This window comes from Lethenteron reissneri, chromosome 34, assembly GCF_015708825.2.
Source record: "Lethenteron reissneri isolate LAM-NWPU_2019-01 chromosome 34, ASM1570882v1, whole genome shotgun sequence".
NCBI classification, from domain to species: domain Eukaryota; kingdom Metazoa; phylum Chordata; class Hyperoartia; order Petromyzontiformes; family Petromyzontidae; genus Lethenteron; species Lethenteron reissneri.
Genome location: NC_083812.1, coordinates 7133716 through 7147371, shown reverse-complemented (window position 1 = coordinate 7147371; position 13656 = coordinate 7133716). Strand labels below are relative to the sequence as shown.

Sequence of the window (13656 nt, the reverse complement as noted above, 5' to 3'; positions counted from 1 at the left end):
TTCCTTGATTAAAAATTTTCCCTTCCCCTCGCTTGTTCCTGGAATCTAAATTAAATTCCTGTAAATATGTGTCGGCAAATGCGTTGGCTTTTTTGACCGACCATTCTTTCACGCTGCAACAATCTTAATAAATAAAAACCCCACTACGTGCAGACTTCAATTACCCCAAGATAATTTTGGACGGGCCCGACCAAAGTACTGCAGTAGAACGTTGCATGTCCGACAGTCACATATCTACTATCACCCAGTGCAGAATTTGTACACGATGTCACTGTCATTTTCTATGCATGTTCACATATCCGACGTTTTCCCATATCCGATAAATACCCCACTCAAGTTCCCTGCCTGTCAGATATGAGACGGTTTTACCGCACTAAAGTAAACACTAAGATTGGGCAAGACAGAAAAAAGTACGTAGCTTAAATATTGCATTGTAATATAGCAAATTCCCTTATTCTCTTTCCAATGCCCACAGTACTGAATAAACTACACACTGCCATACGCTTAGCTCCAGCCTAACTGAACAACAACAGTGTGGTTAATGTGTCTTGGAGGAGAAAAAAACCCACACACACTCGTTTGCAACTCAAGATTGTCAGAGGTGAGTCTCAAAGGCAACGCGCTACAGTGGGTGCTGTGCGTGGCCTTTCGGTCCACATTGCGACACAATTCTGCCGACTCGAACCAGCCCGTCGGTGGCCAAGACGCAAACACGAAACAGGTTTTCAACCAGAATCATCGCAGTTCAGATGCATTTCGTCTTCCACTTCGATGTACACATTCGTTCGCGATGGAGGAAAGGTTACTGAATTTGCAGCCGCGTACATAATGGGGCATTCCAAATCAAATTCTCCAGGGTGAACCATTTTATGGGTATGTCTAATCCGTGACTGCGGGGTGGAGTGGTTAGCCAGTGCACAACATATCCGGCCCTAAATGAGTTTGATTCGATTCAGAGCCACGGCTAACATCAGTGGCGAGCGATACACGAGCCAATGCTGCGGGGCCCTCGTTCGTTAAACCGCACTTGATCACCACAGCCAATACCAATAATCCCAACATTCGCCGTGGCATCACCACGGCGTCTGTGCCAGGCTAGGTGCACTTTGAGGCCACGTGAACAGACCCAGCAGGTGCCACGAGTCGACAGAGATGACCGGAAGAAGCACCACCAGCTGGACCCCCTCTACTATTCCAACTTGCTTCCTTTTACCCGCCCGGCGTTCCGCTCGTTGTTGTGAGCGTCGCTCCTCCACCCTCCGTTGTTGCTGGAGGGTGACTGTCCTCCACCTGCCCAGCAGCGTCCTCCACGAGCCTCCTCCAACGGAGGTCGATATTGACACTGCTGGTACCGTCGGCAAGTCGTCCACTCAGCCCCACGTCCTCCCCCTACCGCATCAGCTCCATCTCTTCTCCAGCCCGTGTCGTGCCCCCCTCGATGCGGTCAAAACAGAAGCTGCTTGAACTCCCCATGCCTGACCGACAAGACATGGGGAGTCCTTCATCCAGCAATGGAGTCAAGGATATAATTAATGTATGAAAAATAAAAACAATGAATGGGAAAGGGGAGAGAAGATAAAGAATGGGAAACCAGAGGAAAGAGATGTAAATGCTTTAATGTTAGACCCACATGAATCAAACAATGCTGTATTCAACTACACTAACAATTGGTGTAATTTGTTTAATTTGCAGATCCAGTTAAGTGAGAAGATATGCTGCAAATGGTGATGGTGCACGTTAACCAAATCAATGTTTTCCTCGCTCAGCCATAGAGTCAGTGAAATCAGTGACCAATTGTTTCTGATGGGATTAGGAGGTAAACACAATGATGAATGGAGAGCCCTGTTTGTAGCGTGCATGTGACTGCCTTTGTAGCGATTAGTGAAAGGTTGGTCTGGTTTAAAGTGGCGAATGTTATGGTGCGACAGGATAAGTTTGATACGTAGCTCCTGTAGAACACTACTGCAATAATGGTCGGTAGGCTGTAATACGTTGTAAGATACGCTGAACGTAAGAACCAAACACAACATTAAGTATAATGTGGTACATATTTGCAGACATGTACTTTTCAGCTGAAGTAATCATAGAAACGCACACGTCTTGACCTACTGACAGCCATATTATACGTGAGGAGTCTCCAAAACAAACACCTCTGTCATCTTTAATCACTAAAGGAAGCTTGATATAAAGCCGCATGCTTCGGATAAGATACACTAATATGGACTACCCACAACTAAAGTGTGTTGTTTTCATTTTGGGAGATTATCTATGGTTTTTAAAGGCCAGTGTCAAATATTATTGACATCACATTAAATGCAGCTGAACACAGAGCCGCAGGAAACAACTTTAAAAAAGTAACTCATCGTTTAAACAAATCGAAACGTCGTACTCAAATGGTAAATGTTGTGAATTTACTCTCCAACACACCGGTCGGCTGAAGTAGTAACTAATTGGCACTTTTTAAAATATGACTAACCTTATTGGTTGGCTGTATCGGGTAGTAGCGGGTTAATGCCAAATGTATCTAACCCAAAAGCCTTTTATATATAAACAAATACAACACTGTACTACGTACTGATACGACTACTTCACGACAGTACTAGTACAGGACTGATATTTTTAAAAAGCCTATCAAGACATCATGATACACAAAAGCAACACATTACATATAAGACATCTGAGAACGTTTTTGTATGACCTTGTTTGATTATGTAGGGTACACTGGTAGGTTTAATAATTAGCAAATCCCAGTTTGATCTTGATTTGACCAAGCAGTCTGCCATATGATGGAATGGAGAGATAAAAAAACACCACTTGTAACAGCGCTTGACAACAGGATATTTCGGCTCAATCTTCTGTCGTGCGCATCCATTTGTTTAGAGTAATTGGTCTTCTAATTACTCAGTCTGACACTTCATTTCCCTGCCAATTGTAGGGTTTTTTTTTAAATGATCAAATATATAAATAAGTACAATGGAATTAACACAGGCTCTCAGCTATATTTATAGACTGCAGTTAGTCGACTTATTTCAAGCGTTCCAAACAGAAAGAGCAGGTTTTAGAGGGTTTTAGGTTGCGCTGGATCTGGCTGGATTTTCAAACAATACCACGAGCTGTTGTCGACTCAACCCGAAGAGCTTGCAGAGAGGGCTGCTTCTCAGACCACAGGACCTGTGTGTATTTTGCAGTCCCTGACAAGGGACGGCACTTGCGGCACACTGGGCTGCAATGGCCAAGGACGTGCTATCATGGTTCACCGTGGCCTGCAAACTGCTTGGGATCTCCACTGCTGGAGGTAAGTGTATGTTACCCGTAAATGGTTCCACTTGTAGCTTTTAGTCAACAGACTTTATACTGTTTGCAAATTGATATGTTGGATATCCAGCAATGTGCGGACTTTGATATCGAAAGAAGGTCACAGTGCTATTTGCATGGCCATGCCACCACTGCTTGCCCCTTTACAATGAGTGACAAGGTCTATACCCTGTATATTTGAAATGTACCCCAAGAGTAGTATGGTATTGTAGTGAAATAGGTAAAGCACTTTAATCCACCAGTAACAGTATATTAGTGTTTTATCCACTCGTAATATGGAATGTTTTTTTGCTGTACTGTAATGGAAATTATTCAGTTATTGTTTAATGATATCTCAACAGTAAGTATTTAAAATGGCCTGTTGAGATTGATATGACGTGTATTTTTTTTTACATAGCACAATTATGAACTGAGTGAGTTACCGGGCTGATGGAGTGACATACTAAATCACGCTGTTCGCAATGGCAATCACTAATCGCCATAGCGATTGCCCCATTAAAGCCAACCCTTGGGGTTGAGCATGTGAAAATTAAACATTACTAAGGCACCAAACAAATCGTGGAGTTAAGCTTGATAATTAGGAGGAATTCACAGTCACATTCCAATCGGTTGCATAACCCTGTGTTAAAGGAATACTGTGCATTCGAATAAGCAAAGTCTATTTCGCCCAGATGTTGGTATTAGTTGTGTTTAAAGTAACACGAAAACACACAAAGTGGTTTATCATAGAGTAAACCACTGTAGTTATGCATAATCAAATGGAGTAATAGCTAAACTACACGCACTGTCTCTCCTGAAGCCCTCTCGTAAACAGCAGAACTAAACATTGGCCTTTAGCTCCTGAACATATTGCAATGAGCAAGAATAGAATAGAACTGGGAAATGAGGCGAGAATTGTTATCGTGTTAGCGAATGTGTATGTTACGGTATGTTAACTGGATGTTATTCATCCAACGACTAACAACTTTGGAAAATGTTGTGATTAATGTTGGCATACCACTCTATTAGAGTCCATGTCCTTTTTAACCATATCCTCTTTTTAACCATATTCTTGTTGCAATAATTCTGGGACAGTCACCATGTTCATATAAGCCTTCAGTTTCCTGTGATGTTTATTATTATCTTGTCCCTTGCTTCCCCAAACTCTCTTCACGATGACGACTTACAATGTGTTCCTACCAATCATTATGGCACACTGGCACCACCTACATTTGTACCATAATCGCAAATAGTGAAATAATAGGTGACCTTATTGTTTTCATTACTTGATGGCACCGCACATAAGATGTACAGTCCCTTGTTCAGCTATACAATATAGCAACGTTATTACCTAACGTGTTCACAGTTGCTAATATTACATCTCCAACATTTGCATCAGGCCATTTCTCAGAGGTGGCAAGAGATGAAAGGCTTCTGCAACATGAAGGGATAATGGGTCATGCATGACAGAGTTTGTTGCTGTTATTATTCTCAGTGGAACTTCCATTTCAGGAATGTTCAACCTCCTGTCTCACTGCTGTCGCCATTCCTTATACATGCTGTCTTGACAGAATACAGTATTACAACAAACCACGGTGGAGGACTGTCGTTTAAAATATAATAGCAAGTGAAATATTTTCAGAACATGTTAGGATATAAGGAGTTTTCTTTCTGTTGGAACTTTTTTTTAACACCCAAATACTGTTCTGTATTCATGATATGAAGGGTACTTTAATGTTCTGCTGCCTTTTAAGGACATGTTATTAAAGTGTCACATTAAGACTAGCGTATATTATATGCGTAGTTTGCAAAAAAAAATCTACTCCTATTTACTGAAACGAAATGCGTATTCAGAAGGTAAAATGCTGAATCGTTTGCTTACGCGACTAGCAAAAAGTCCTCCACTAGACGGAGCTCTAGAAAGCCCCCTCTAGAAGGTATTTGGCATACTATTCCACACTGGCCAAATGTCATGGAATAAGTGGTAAAACCCACAATTTACTCCACGACATCATGTGAATTGCCGATTTGAATAACTGTGGTGTACACACCGGGGTGGTGATGCGGCCCGATGGTAACATGTTGCAGAGCTTCACGGTTCAAATCCAGTGGCCACCCTGGTTAACACAGCAGATGTATTAACAGTAACAATAGGAGCCGTCTGGTTCACAGACGCTAAAAATCATATGATGTCATTCACAAGAATAGGCCCCTGTGTGCTAGCGTCATGGTCCAAATGTTCCACATTTTATAAGTTACCTGCAAATTATTCAGTTGGATTTATGCTCTACGTCGCAATCATTACCCACTATTGCAAACACTTTGTAGGACCCTCTCGAAAAAATCATGAGACTCTGGCTTTCCTGGATAAACAAGCTTAATAATAATAATGTTTAACATAACGTTCATATTGCTGGGTGGACAGAGGCTGAGGGGATTTAAAAATATTGCACCATTATTTCAACTGCAACTCTGTGGAATGGAACCAACGACCTCTGGATTACAACTCCGTTGCACTAACCATTATACACGACGACAAGGATATTTATAAAATATATATATGGAGATAAAATACAACTCTTTACCCCGAACACTTACAAAACCAGTGGTGTCTCCATAACTGGGGAAATGTCCCCAAAACACAAAAGACACAGTCAATGGGGCTTGAAACATTTTTCGTTTCCCCAACAATTTATTTTTCAAATGCTGTTCTGTGATCACTTGTGATCAGCTGTCTCGATGCAAGCACATTACATAAGATGTTACAGACGAATGACTTACATTGTGCTGGACTGCATTGGTCTATGGTTACAGTCCTGTGGGCAGTGGGGATCGAAACATCTCTGGACGGGACCCATCCTGGACTGGCTGTCTACCTGCTGTAAGTGTTTTTGCATATTTAACATTTCGCATATTTAACATTTTGTCGTCATTTTTGTATTACTTTAGTATAAATACATGTTCATTTTGATTCATATGTTGTTTTTTCTGACTTTAATGTGAATGAAAATACACAAATTCGCCCATTTTCTCATTAAAAATGGGTAAATTTCAAAATATCACTGTCCTGGTCACAAAAGCAAAGTTTGTGGGGAATAATTGCCATTTTCTATACTTTTCGGCATAAGCAATTTCGAAATAACACTTACTACCCAGGAACAAAAATTGTGTTACATAGTGCTATGTGTCATGTGCGTCGCTTATGCACACCGTGATTACTTGGTTTAACACGTCGGCTTTCGCGACCAATAATCATAATAAAGGTTTTTGGGTGAGATCGCGTAAGTATAAATGTGTCGTAACCCGTCACTACTTCAGCCCACCTCTATTATGGACCGTGATTACTGACTAAGCCTCCTATTGGCTATTACGTATGGGGAACTTCTTTCGCACCGTACTTATCGGAGTTGCGTTTAGAATGTCACCCCATTACATTTTGAGTGAAGAGATTGTGCAACGAAAATTTTAATGTCAAAAATACACAACACACCGAAAGTGATGCACATGGTGTAAAGTTGGCTGATTTCATTGCGTATGTGATTCCGCTTTAATTTCGCATGCTGTAGGTTTCTGAAAATAGAAGGAATAAAGGATTTTTTTTTGCATGTGAATTCTCATAGTTTCATGAATTCAGTTCAATCGGTATAAATATACGAGTCACCTTATTGGCGTAACAAATATTTGCAAGTACTGTGTACAATTGCAGAGTGCTTCATATGACATTATTTAAATTACTTATCTTTACCCAGTATAGTACTGGAGTAAAATACTATTTTTGTGAAGCTCATAGACGAAAGAACCTCATTTAATGTTTAGTTACGAGGGACATTTAAAATATGCGATGACATTTATTATTTTAATAACTTATTCCCATACTCTCGTTGCAACAGATGTTTCATTGGAATAGTATTGTTAGTAAAAAAAAACATTCATATACAAAGTAAATAAACATCTACAATAGTAAGAATGATTGGAACGTTCCAACTGTTAATGAACTCCTCCCATCCATGTGTTAAAGGATTTCTGCCGTGGCCATAACATTTCTGGAAACGGCTTACCTGGTGGATAAGTTTATTATGGCATGCTGCAGGTAAGAAACAATTCCTGTCGATTATGTACCTTTGTCAAAATCTTTGTTTCTTACAGTATGCAGAGTTTTGTTCATGATAAGTTACACATTTTTTAATCATCAGGTTGCTGCTTTAGTGAACGTATGCGTAAAGTAAGAGGTTAATGGATAATAATATATATTTTTCCTGTCACTGAAAGGGAAATAAGTTATGGACGCTTTGGATGACTGACCCTCTGATGTATATCCTGATGGAGACCAGTTGATCAAATCGTTCTGAGACATTCATTTCCTCACAGTGAGAGTATTAAAAACCTGCTAATGACATAATGTTGCAAAATTGTATCATACTTGGGTTTGGACTGTAACCCGGGTCTCCCTTGAGAAAGATACAGGTTCTTACCTGATGTAAATAAATAAAGGATATTACTTCAAAGTTCACTAAGGCACACTGTTATAACCTTATAATGCATCGTCTTTTCTAAAATGTACACGTAATATGTAAAAAAGGTGATCCACATTAGCATGCTTATAAATAAATCTACACCCTTGTGACCAAGCTAGAGTAAACATCCTTAGTGCACTACAATCCATGAATAACCCAGGAACACTTCAATGAGTCTCAAAGCTCTTTTTGAGTACATTTAGAATGTGTTTAAAATAACGTTTTTTTGAATACAACAGGGACCCAATAATTGTTGAAACCCACGCGTTATGGGATAAAACTAAATATGCAATACAAATCAATTTATTAACACGCAAGCTGTACTGCCATTTCCGAGCCATATCACAGCCCAGCAGGTTTAATATCACACCAACACGTGAAAAAAACTCTCCCCCCACCTCCGTGGCATTCAATCATTTGGCCACATCTGGCCAAAGCTTATCGACGCAATGTCCAGCAAATCTAATGCTCATACAATAACGGGGCGTTGGTGACTGTGCAGTCCTGACGGCAGGGCGGTGCGGGTGTGGAAGAAACTGGCGTGGCTGGACTACTGCCAGAGGTTCCTGCTGTACGGCCTCATGTCAGTCGTGTGCTTCCTGCACCCTGTTGCTGTGTGGCTGGCCACAATCCCAGGTACTCTCCTCCAGCAGATAAAACACGGTTGTTATATTGTATTTGTATCGGCCTCGTAGTACCGTGGAGAGAGCACTGGAGCAAAAATAAAAAAACAGGATGGTGCAATGTAATAAAGTTGGGGCACACAATTGCGTAATTTCTAGGAAATGCGTCACCATCGGAATGGATGTTTGTCCAATACCAGCTATAGCTTCCTGAGCACGGATAGCGACAAGCAGAACAAAATGCGAATAACAGCCTGAACCCAGGCACCAACCCAAGTTTGAGTGGCCAGTGTACAAGTATGTACACCACTGCAGCCACGCTGTGTAAGGTGGTACCATATACCTTGTGCTTGACAGGTCGCAATTTCAGGAATAAATAAAAACTGGACACATTTGCCAATGGCACTGCCATAAATGAGAAAAATATATCTAAAAGGCAGGGTAATGGCCCTTTTTCATAGCAGATGGAGACCAGAGATTAAATTAATAACTGGAGACCGCATGATACACCATGGGGCATTTAAATAAAAATGTTAAGAATGCTTCTGGATTAAGTCAAACTGATATACTCTTTGGTTCTTTTGGTAAAGTCACGTAGGTATAAAATAAATCACGACGTTTTGGGCGCAACACAAGCGTCCGTCATCGCTTTTCCACCTGATGACGGACGCTTGTGTTGCGCCCGAAACGTCGTGATTTATTTTCTTTTTAAATCCTTTATATTAAGTTGGCTTGCTTGCGTGCTTGCTTGCTTGCTTACGACCGTGCAAACCTTTCGGTCGTTTTTTAACCCACTTCCCGTGATCCAATCGAGCTGACATTTTGCACACAGACTCGTTGTGCGAGACAATTAATGTTCGTGAAATTTTTTTTCCAAAATTTTACACTGTTTAGGGAAAACAAATTAAATATTTAATTACCAATTGTTTAATACTGCAGACAATCATCTGACCCATAGGTGGCAGCCATCTCAAGCCAGAGGACGAGAGGACTCTAGCCGCCACGCATATAAAGGATTTAGAGTGAAAAACTTAGTTTTTACGGGTTATACTTATTAAATCCTTTATATTAAGTTCGCGTGCTTGCTTGCTTGCTTAGGACCGTGCAAATCTTTCGGTCGTTTTTTAACCCACTTCCCGTGATCCAATCGACCTGACATTTTCCACACAGACTCGTTGTGTGTGACAATTAATTTTCGTGAAATTTTTTTTCCAAAATTTTACACTGTTTAGGGAAAACTAATTAAATTATTTAATTACCAATTGCTTAATACTGGCAGACAATCATCTGACCCATAGATTGCAGCCATCTCAAGCCATAGGACGAGAGAACTCTAGCCGCCACGCATATAAAGGATTTAGAGTGAAAAACTTTGTTTTTACGGGTTTACTTGTTATTAAATCCTTTATATTAAGTTCGCTTGCTTGCTTAGGACCGTGCAAATCTTTCGGTCGTTTTTTAACCCACTTCCCGTGATCCAATCGAGCTGACATTTTGCACACAGAATCGTTGTGCGTGACAATGCATTTTCGTGAAAAAATGTTTCCAAAATTTTACACTGTGTAGGGAAAATTTTGTAAATATTTAATTACCAATTGTTTAATGCTGCCAGACAATCATCTGACCCATAGGTGGCAGCCATCTCAAGCCAGAGGACGAGAGGACTCTAGCCGCCACGCATATAAAGGATTTATAGTGAAAAACTTTGTTTTTACGGGTTATACTTGTACCTCCATGACTTTACCAAAAGAACCAAAGAGTATGGATTCCTGCAGTCACGAACGTTTCAAATCAAGATCAAACTGATATGTGAAGAGTTACCCCAAGTTTAGGAATGTTCACGTCAAAGCATTATCTATCTGCAATAAAGAAGGGGAATTGGCCAAGGTTTAGGTCAGTGCTACTGACAAAACGTCTGGAGTATCTTTGTAATTTGTGCACAACTGCAAACGCAGCATCACAGACGTTTTGTTTCACTTTTCAGGAATAATGTTGATCGCCAGTGGCACGGCATACCTCGCCCTCAGCTACAAGGAGCGAATTCGCAAGTCGTTCACAAAGGGCACGCCTCGAGGCGACCACACCGACACTCGCTCGACATCGACGGCGTCGGTGGTGGGAAGACCAAATGGCAGCGAGCAGATCTTCACGTTCGAGTCAGAAGCTTGGCAGCCAGGAGGGCGAGCAGAGGAAACATCTCACAATCGACTCGGCTCCCATGGGACCATCCGATAAGTCGGAGGACATGATGGAGAAACGATCTGGGACGACGACGACGACGACGGCGGCTGAGGAAGCAGAACAATCAGAAGCGCGTGCGGTTCGAGACTCTGCACGAAGCTGCGGAGCAGGAGGAGGTGGAGCCCTCGGTGGGCAGCTCGGCCGAATTCGTCACCTCCGACACGGCCCCCATACTCGCTCGGGAAAAATGAAACGAACGTTGTTCTTTGGCCGGAAAACACGCGCGAATGTATTGTTGAAGTTCATACTCTTCGGTTCTTTCGGTAAAGTCACGTAGGTATAAAAGAAAATAAATTAAATCACGACGTTTCGGGCGCTTGTGTTGCAGATGATGACGGACGCTTGTGTTGCGGCCGAAAATTCGTGATTTACTTATTTTATTTTATACCTACGTGACTTTATCGAAAGAACCAAAGAGTATGGATCCCTGCAGTCACGAAAACTCATAATCTAGATTGTATTGTTGAAGTTTATACTCTTTGGTTCTTTCGGTAAAGTCACGTAGGTGGAAAAAATAATAGATCACGACGTTTCGATCGCAACAACAAGCAACCTTCTTCAGGTGAGAGAATCAGACTGCTGTGGACGAGGTATTAATGCCTAAGGGACTTAACTTGCCTCGTCCGACAGCAGTGTGATTATCTCACCTGAAGACGGTCGCTTGTTGTTGCGATCGAAACGTCGTGTTCTATTATTTTTCTACCTACGTGACATTACCGAAAGAACCAAAGAGTATGGATTCCTGCAGTCACGAAAGCTTCAAATCTAGAACTAATATACTAAAAACAAATTTAAACATGTGTTTTGAAATGTCCAATATGTAGCTGTAACTGGGCACTATTTGTCTGTTCCCACGTATTGGTTACATGCCCCCACCAAGATTGTTGAAGTTTCTTTTGGCGGTGCTGGGGAAAAAAAATGTGCGTAGCCGCTGTTGTGTGCAACTTGTGTGTGAATGGTTGTGCGTGCGTGAAAACCGCATGAACGGAAAGTCGTTATCAAGTCGAATGCAGGACTAATTTGGACAACGGACGATATGTGAAAAGGATTATCATTTGTATAGTCAAACAATAATTGACATTGTAACGCATATACTTAAATAATAAATTTTCTTACATTTATAGTCAATACATATGCAGTCAAATGTCCTGTTGGATTGCAGCTTATACAGCTGCAATATTTGTACAGTACTGTAATGCTTATTCCGTGGAGTTAAAAGTTGTAAAAAATTAGCAAACGGTAAAATAAAGAGCTGAATATAGTTTGCATTTTTAAAAGCCTTGTATAAAGCATGCTGAATCCACTATTTCAGGGGTGGAGGAACATTTGTTCTGCCAAGGGCCATTTGGATATGTATAACATCATTCGCGGGCCGTACAAAATTATCAACTTAAAAATTAGCCTGTTATATTCGGTCAAACATTTAATTAACTCACCCCTAATGCGATGGACTGGAACTGCTTCTCTTTGGCGAGGCGTGGGGTGATGTTAGCTGGCTATTGATGATGTTGCTACTCGCAACTGCTTTTCCAGGTTTGCTCCGATAGATTTATTGAATTTCGAGTCCCGCCTGCGGTTTCCCTGCCAGGGCCACACCAAATGATTTTGCGGGCCTCATACGGCCCGCGGGCCGGACGTTCCCCACCCCTGACTATTTAATTTCAACACCATGACCTGTGGTTGCACAAAGGGACTTAACTTGCAGCGGTTTTATGTAAACAGCTTTTTAAATCATGTTCACCTTAATGGGGTTCTTCTGTTTATGTAATGGTGCAATGTGTATCAAGATTTGTGTGCTTGATGCTATTAATAATTGTATAAGACAAATGTAAACGTATTATGTTGCTGTTAAGTACAGTAGATATATATACGAATGTTTTGATGCGTGTTTATAAACTTCGCTTTGGTGTCAGATATGGAACATCACAACATTTTAGCATTACGTGATAGATATAGCACAATTAAATAATGATGTTAGTGGGGTTTTTTTAAAATCAATAAATGCTCATTTTCGATGCGGAAACTGGTTACAAACGTGATGACTCAACAAAGAGCAGTCACCCAAAGATTAAAATGCCTTTGCGAAGCTGGCAATGTTACGAAGAGATAATGTATGATCTGTGATGAGCAATTAATAAAATGCTCTCACCGTTGCAGTCTGTGACACTGCATGAAACCTGTAAATAACAAGTGGAATAAGAGCTGATCAGTCAAGGGGATAAGGCATTATAGAATGATTTGAGATATGTTTTACTGTGTAAGACTTTTCAATGTTTTTTTTATAAATGTGAACACATCTACAAAACTTACCCTCGCAGTGGAAGTGTTATGAACTCTCGGGCAAGAAACACACATCTGCTTTTAATTGAATTAAAACTGTAAACTCGACACCAGTGTTCTTATTCATATTCTTGGTTCTTTCGGTAAAGTCACGGAGAAGGGAAATAATAAAATAATAATAATTAAACAAATAAACATAACCAGTGCTCTTCACTCATTTTCAGAGGGTAGGGGGGGGGGGCCCTTTCGCCAATGAGACATCATCAGTGCGAGGGCCGCCACACATTTGAAACCATTGGTGGGGTTGACAGCACGATGATGATGGTGGAGGTGTTTTTCACCTTTGGATATTGTCCGGTGCCGCACTAAAGGCCACTAGAGGTCGCCAGTAGCCAATGAAGAACATCGCAAGTAGACATCGACCCGACAGGATGAATGGAACACGGCAAGCCATACGGAGTAGCGTATCATAAATGGTTTTGTAAAAGGCGTTATAGTTTTATCATACATTACCTATGGAATGACCTTGCTTGGCCACCCAGCTCACTTTTAGCATTAAAATATACCGAAGCTGGTCCAGGACTGTAAGAGCAATGACGCCTGTAGACGAATGTAGCGCATAGATATGTAATATTTTACATGTTTATTAATGGTGTATAATATTTTCTAGACAAGCATTGTAATAAGATAGGTTTGTATGGTGT

At 41.0% G+C, this 13656-nt stretch overlaps 1 protein-coding gene across 1 annotated transcript; it reads left to right on the top strand.

The window, feature by feature from the left end:
* The first annotated feature begins 2826 nt into the window (after positions 1-2826).
* Positions 2827-11103, top strand: TMEM72 (transmembrane protein 72). Its single transcript, XM_061565208.1, is given in 7 exon segments — positions 2827-3295; positions 6109-6175; positions 7313-7384; positions 8311-8444; positions 10416-10597; positions 10599-10721; positions 10723-11103. Coding segments are annotated over 7 exon segments (786 nt in total). The 5' UTR covers positions 2827-3228; the 3' UTR covers positions 10864-11103.
* Positions 11104-13656: the final 2553 nt, after the last annotated feature.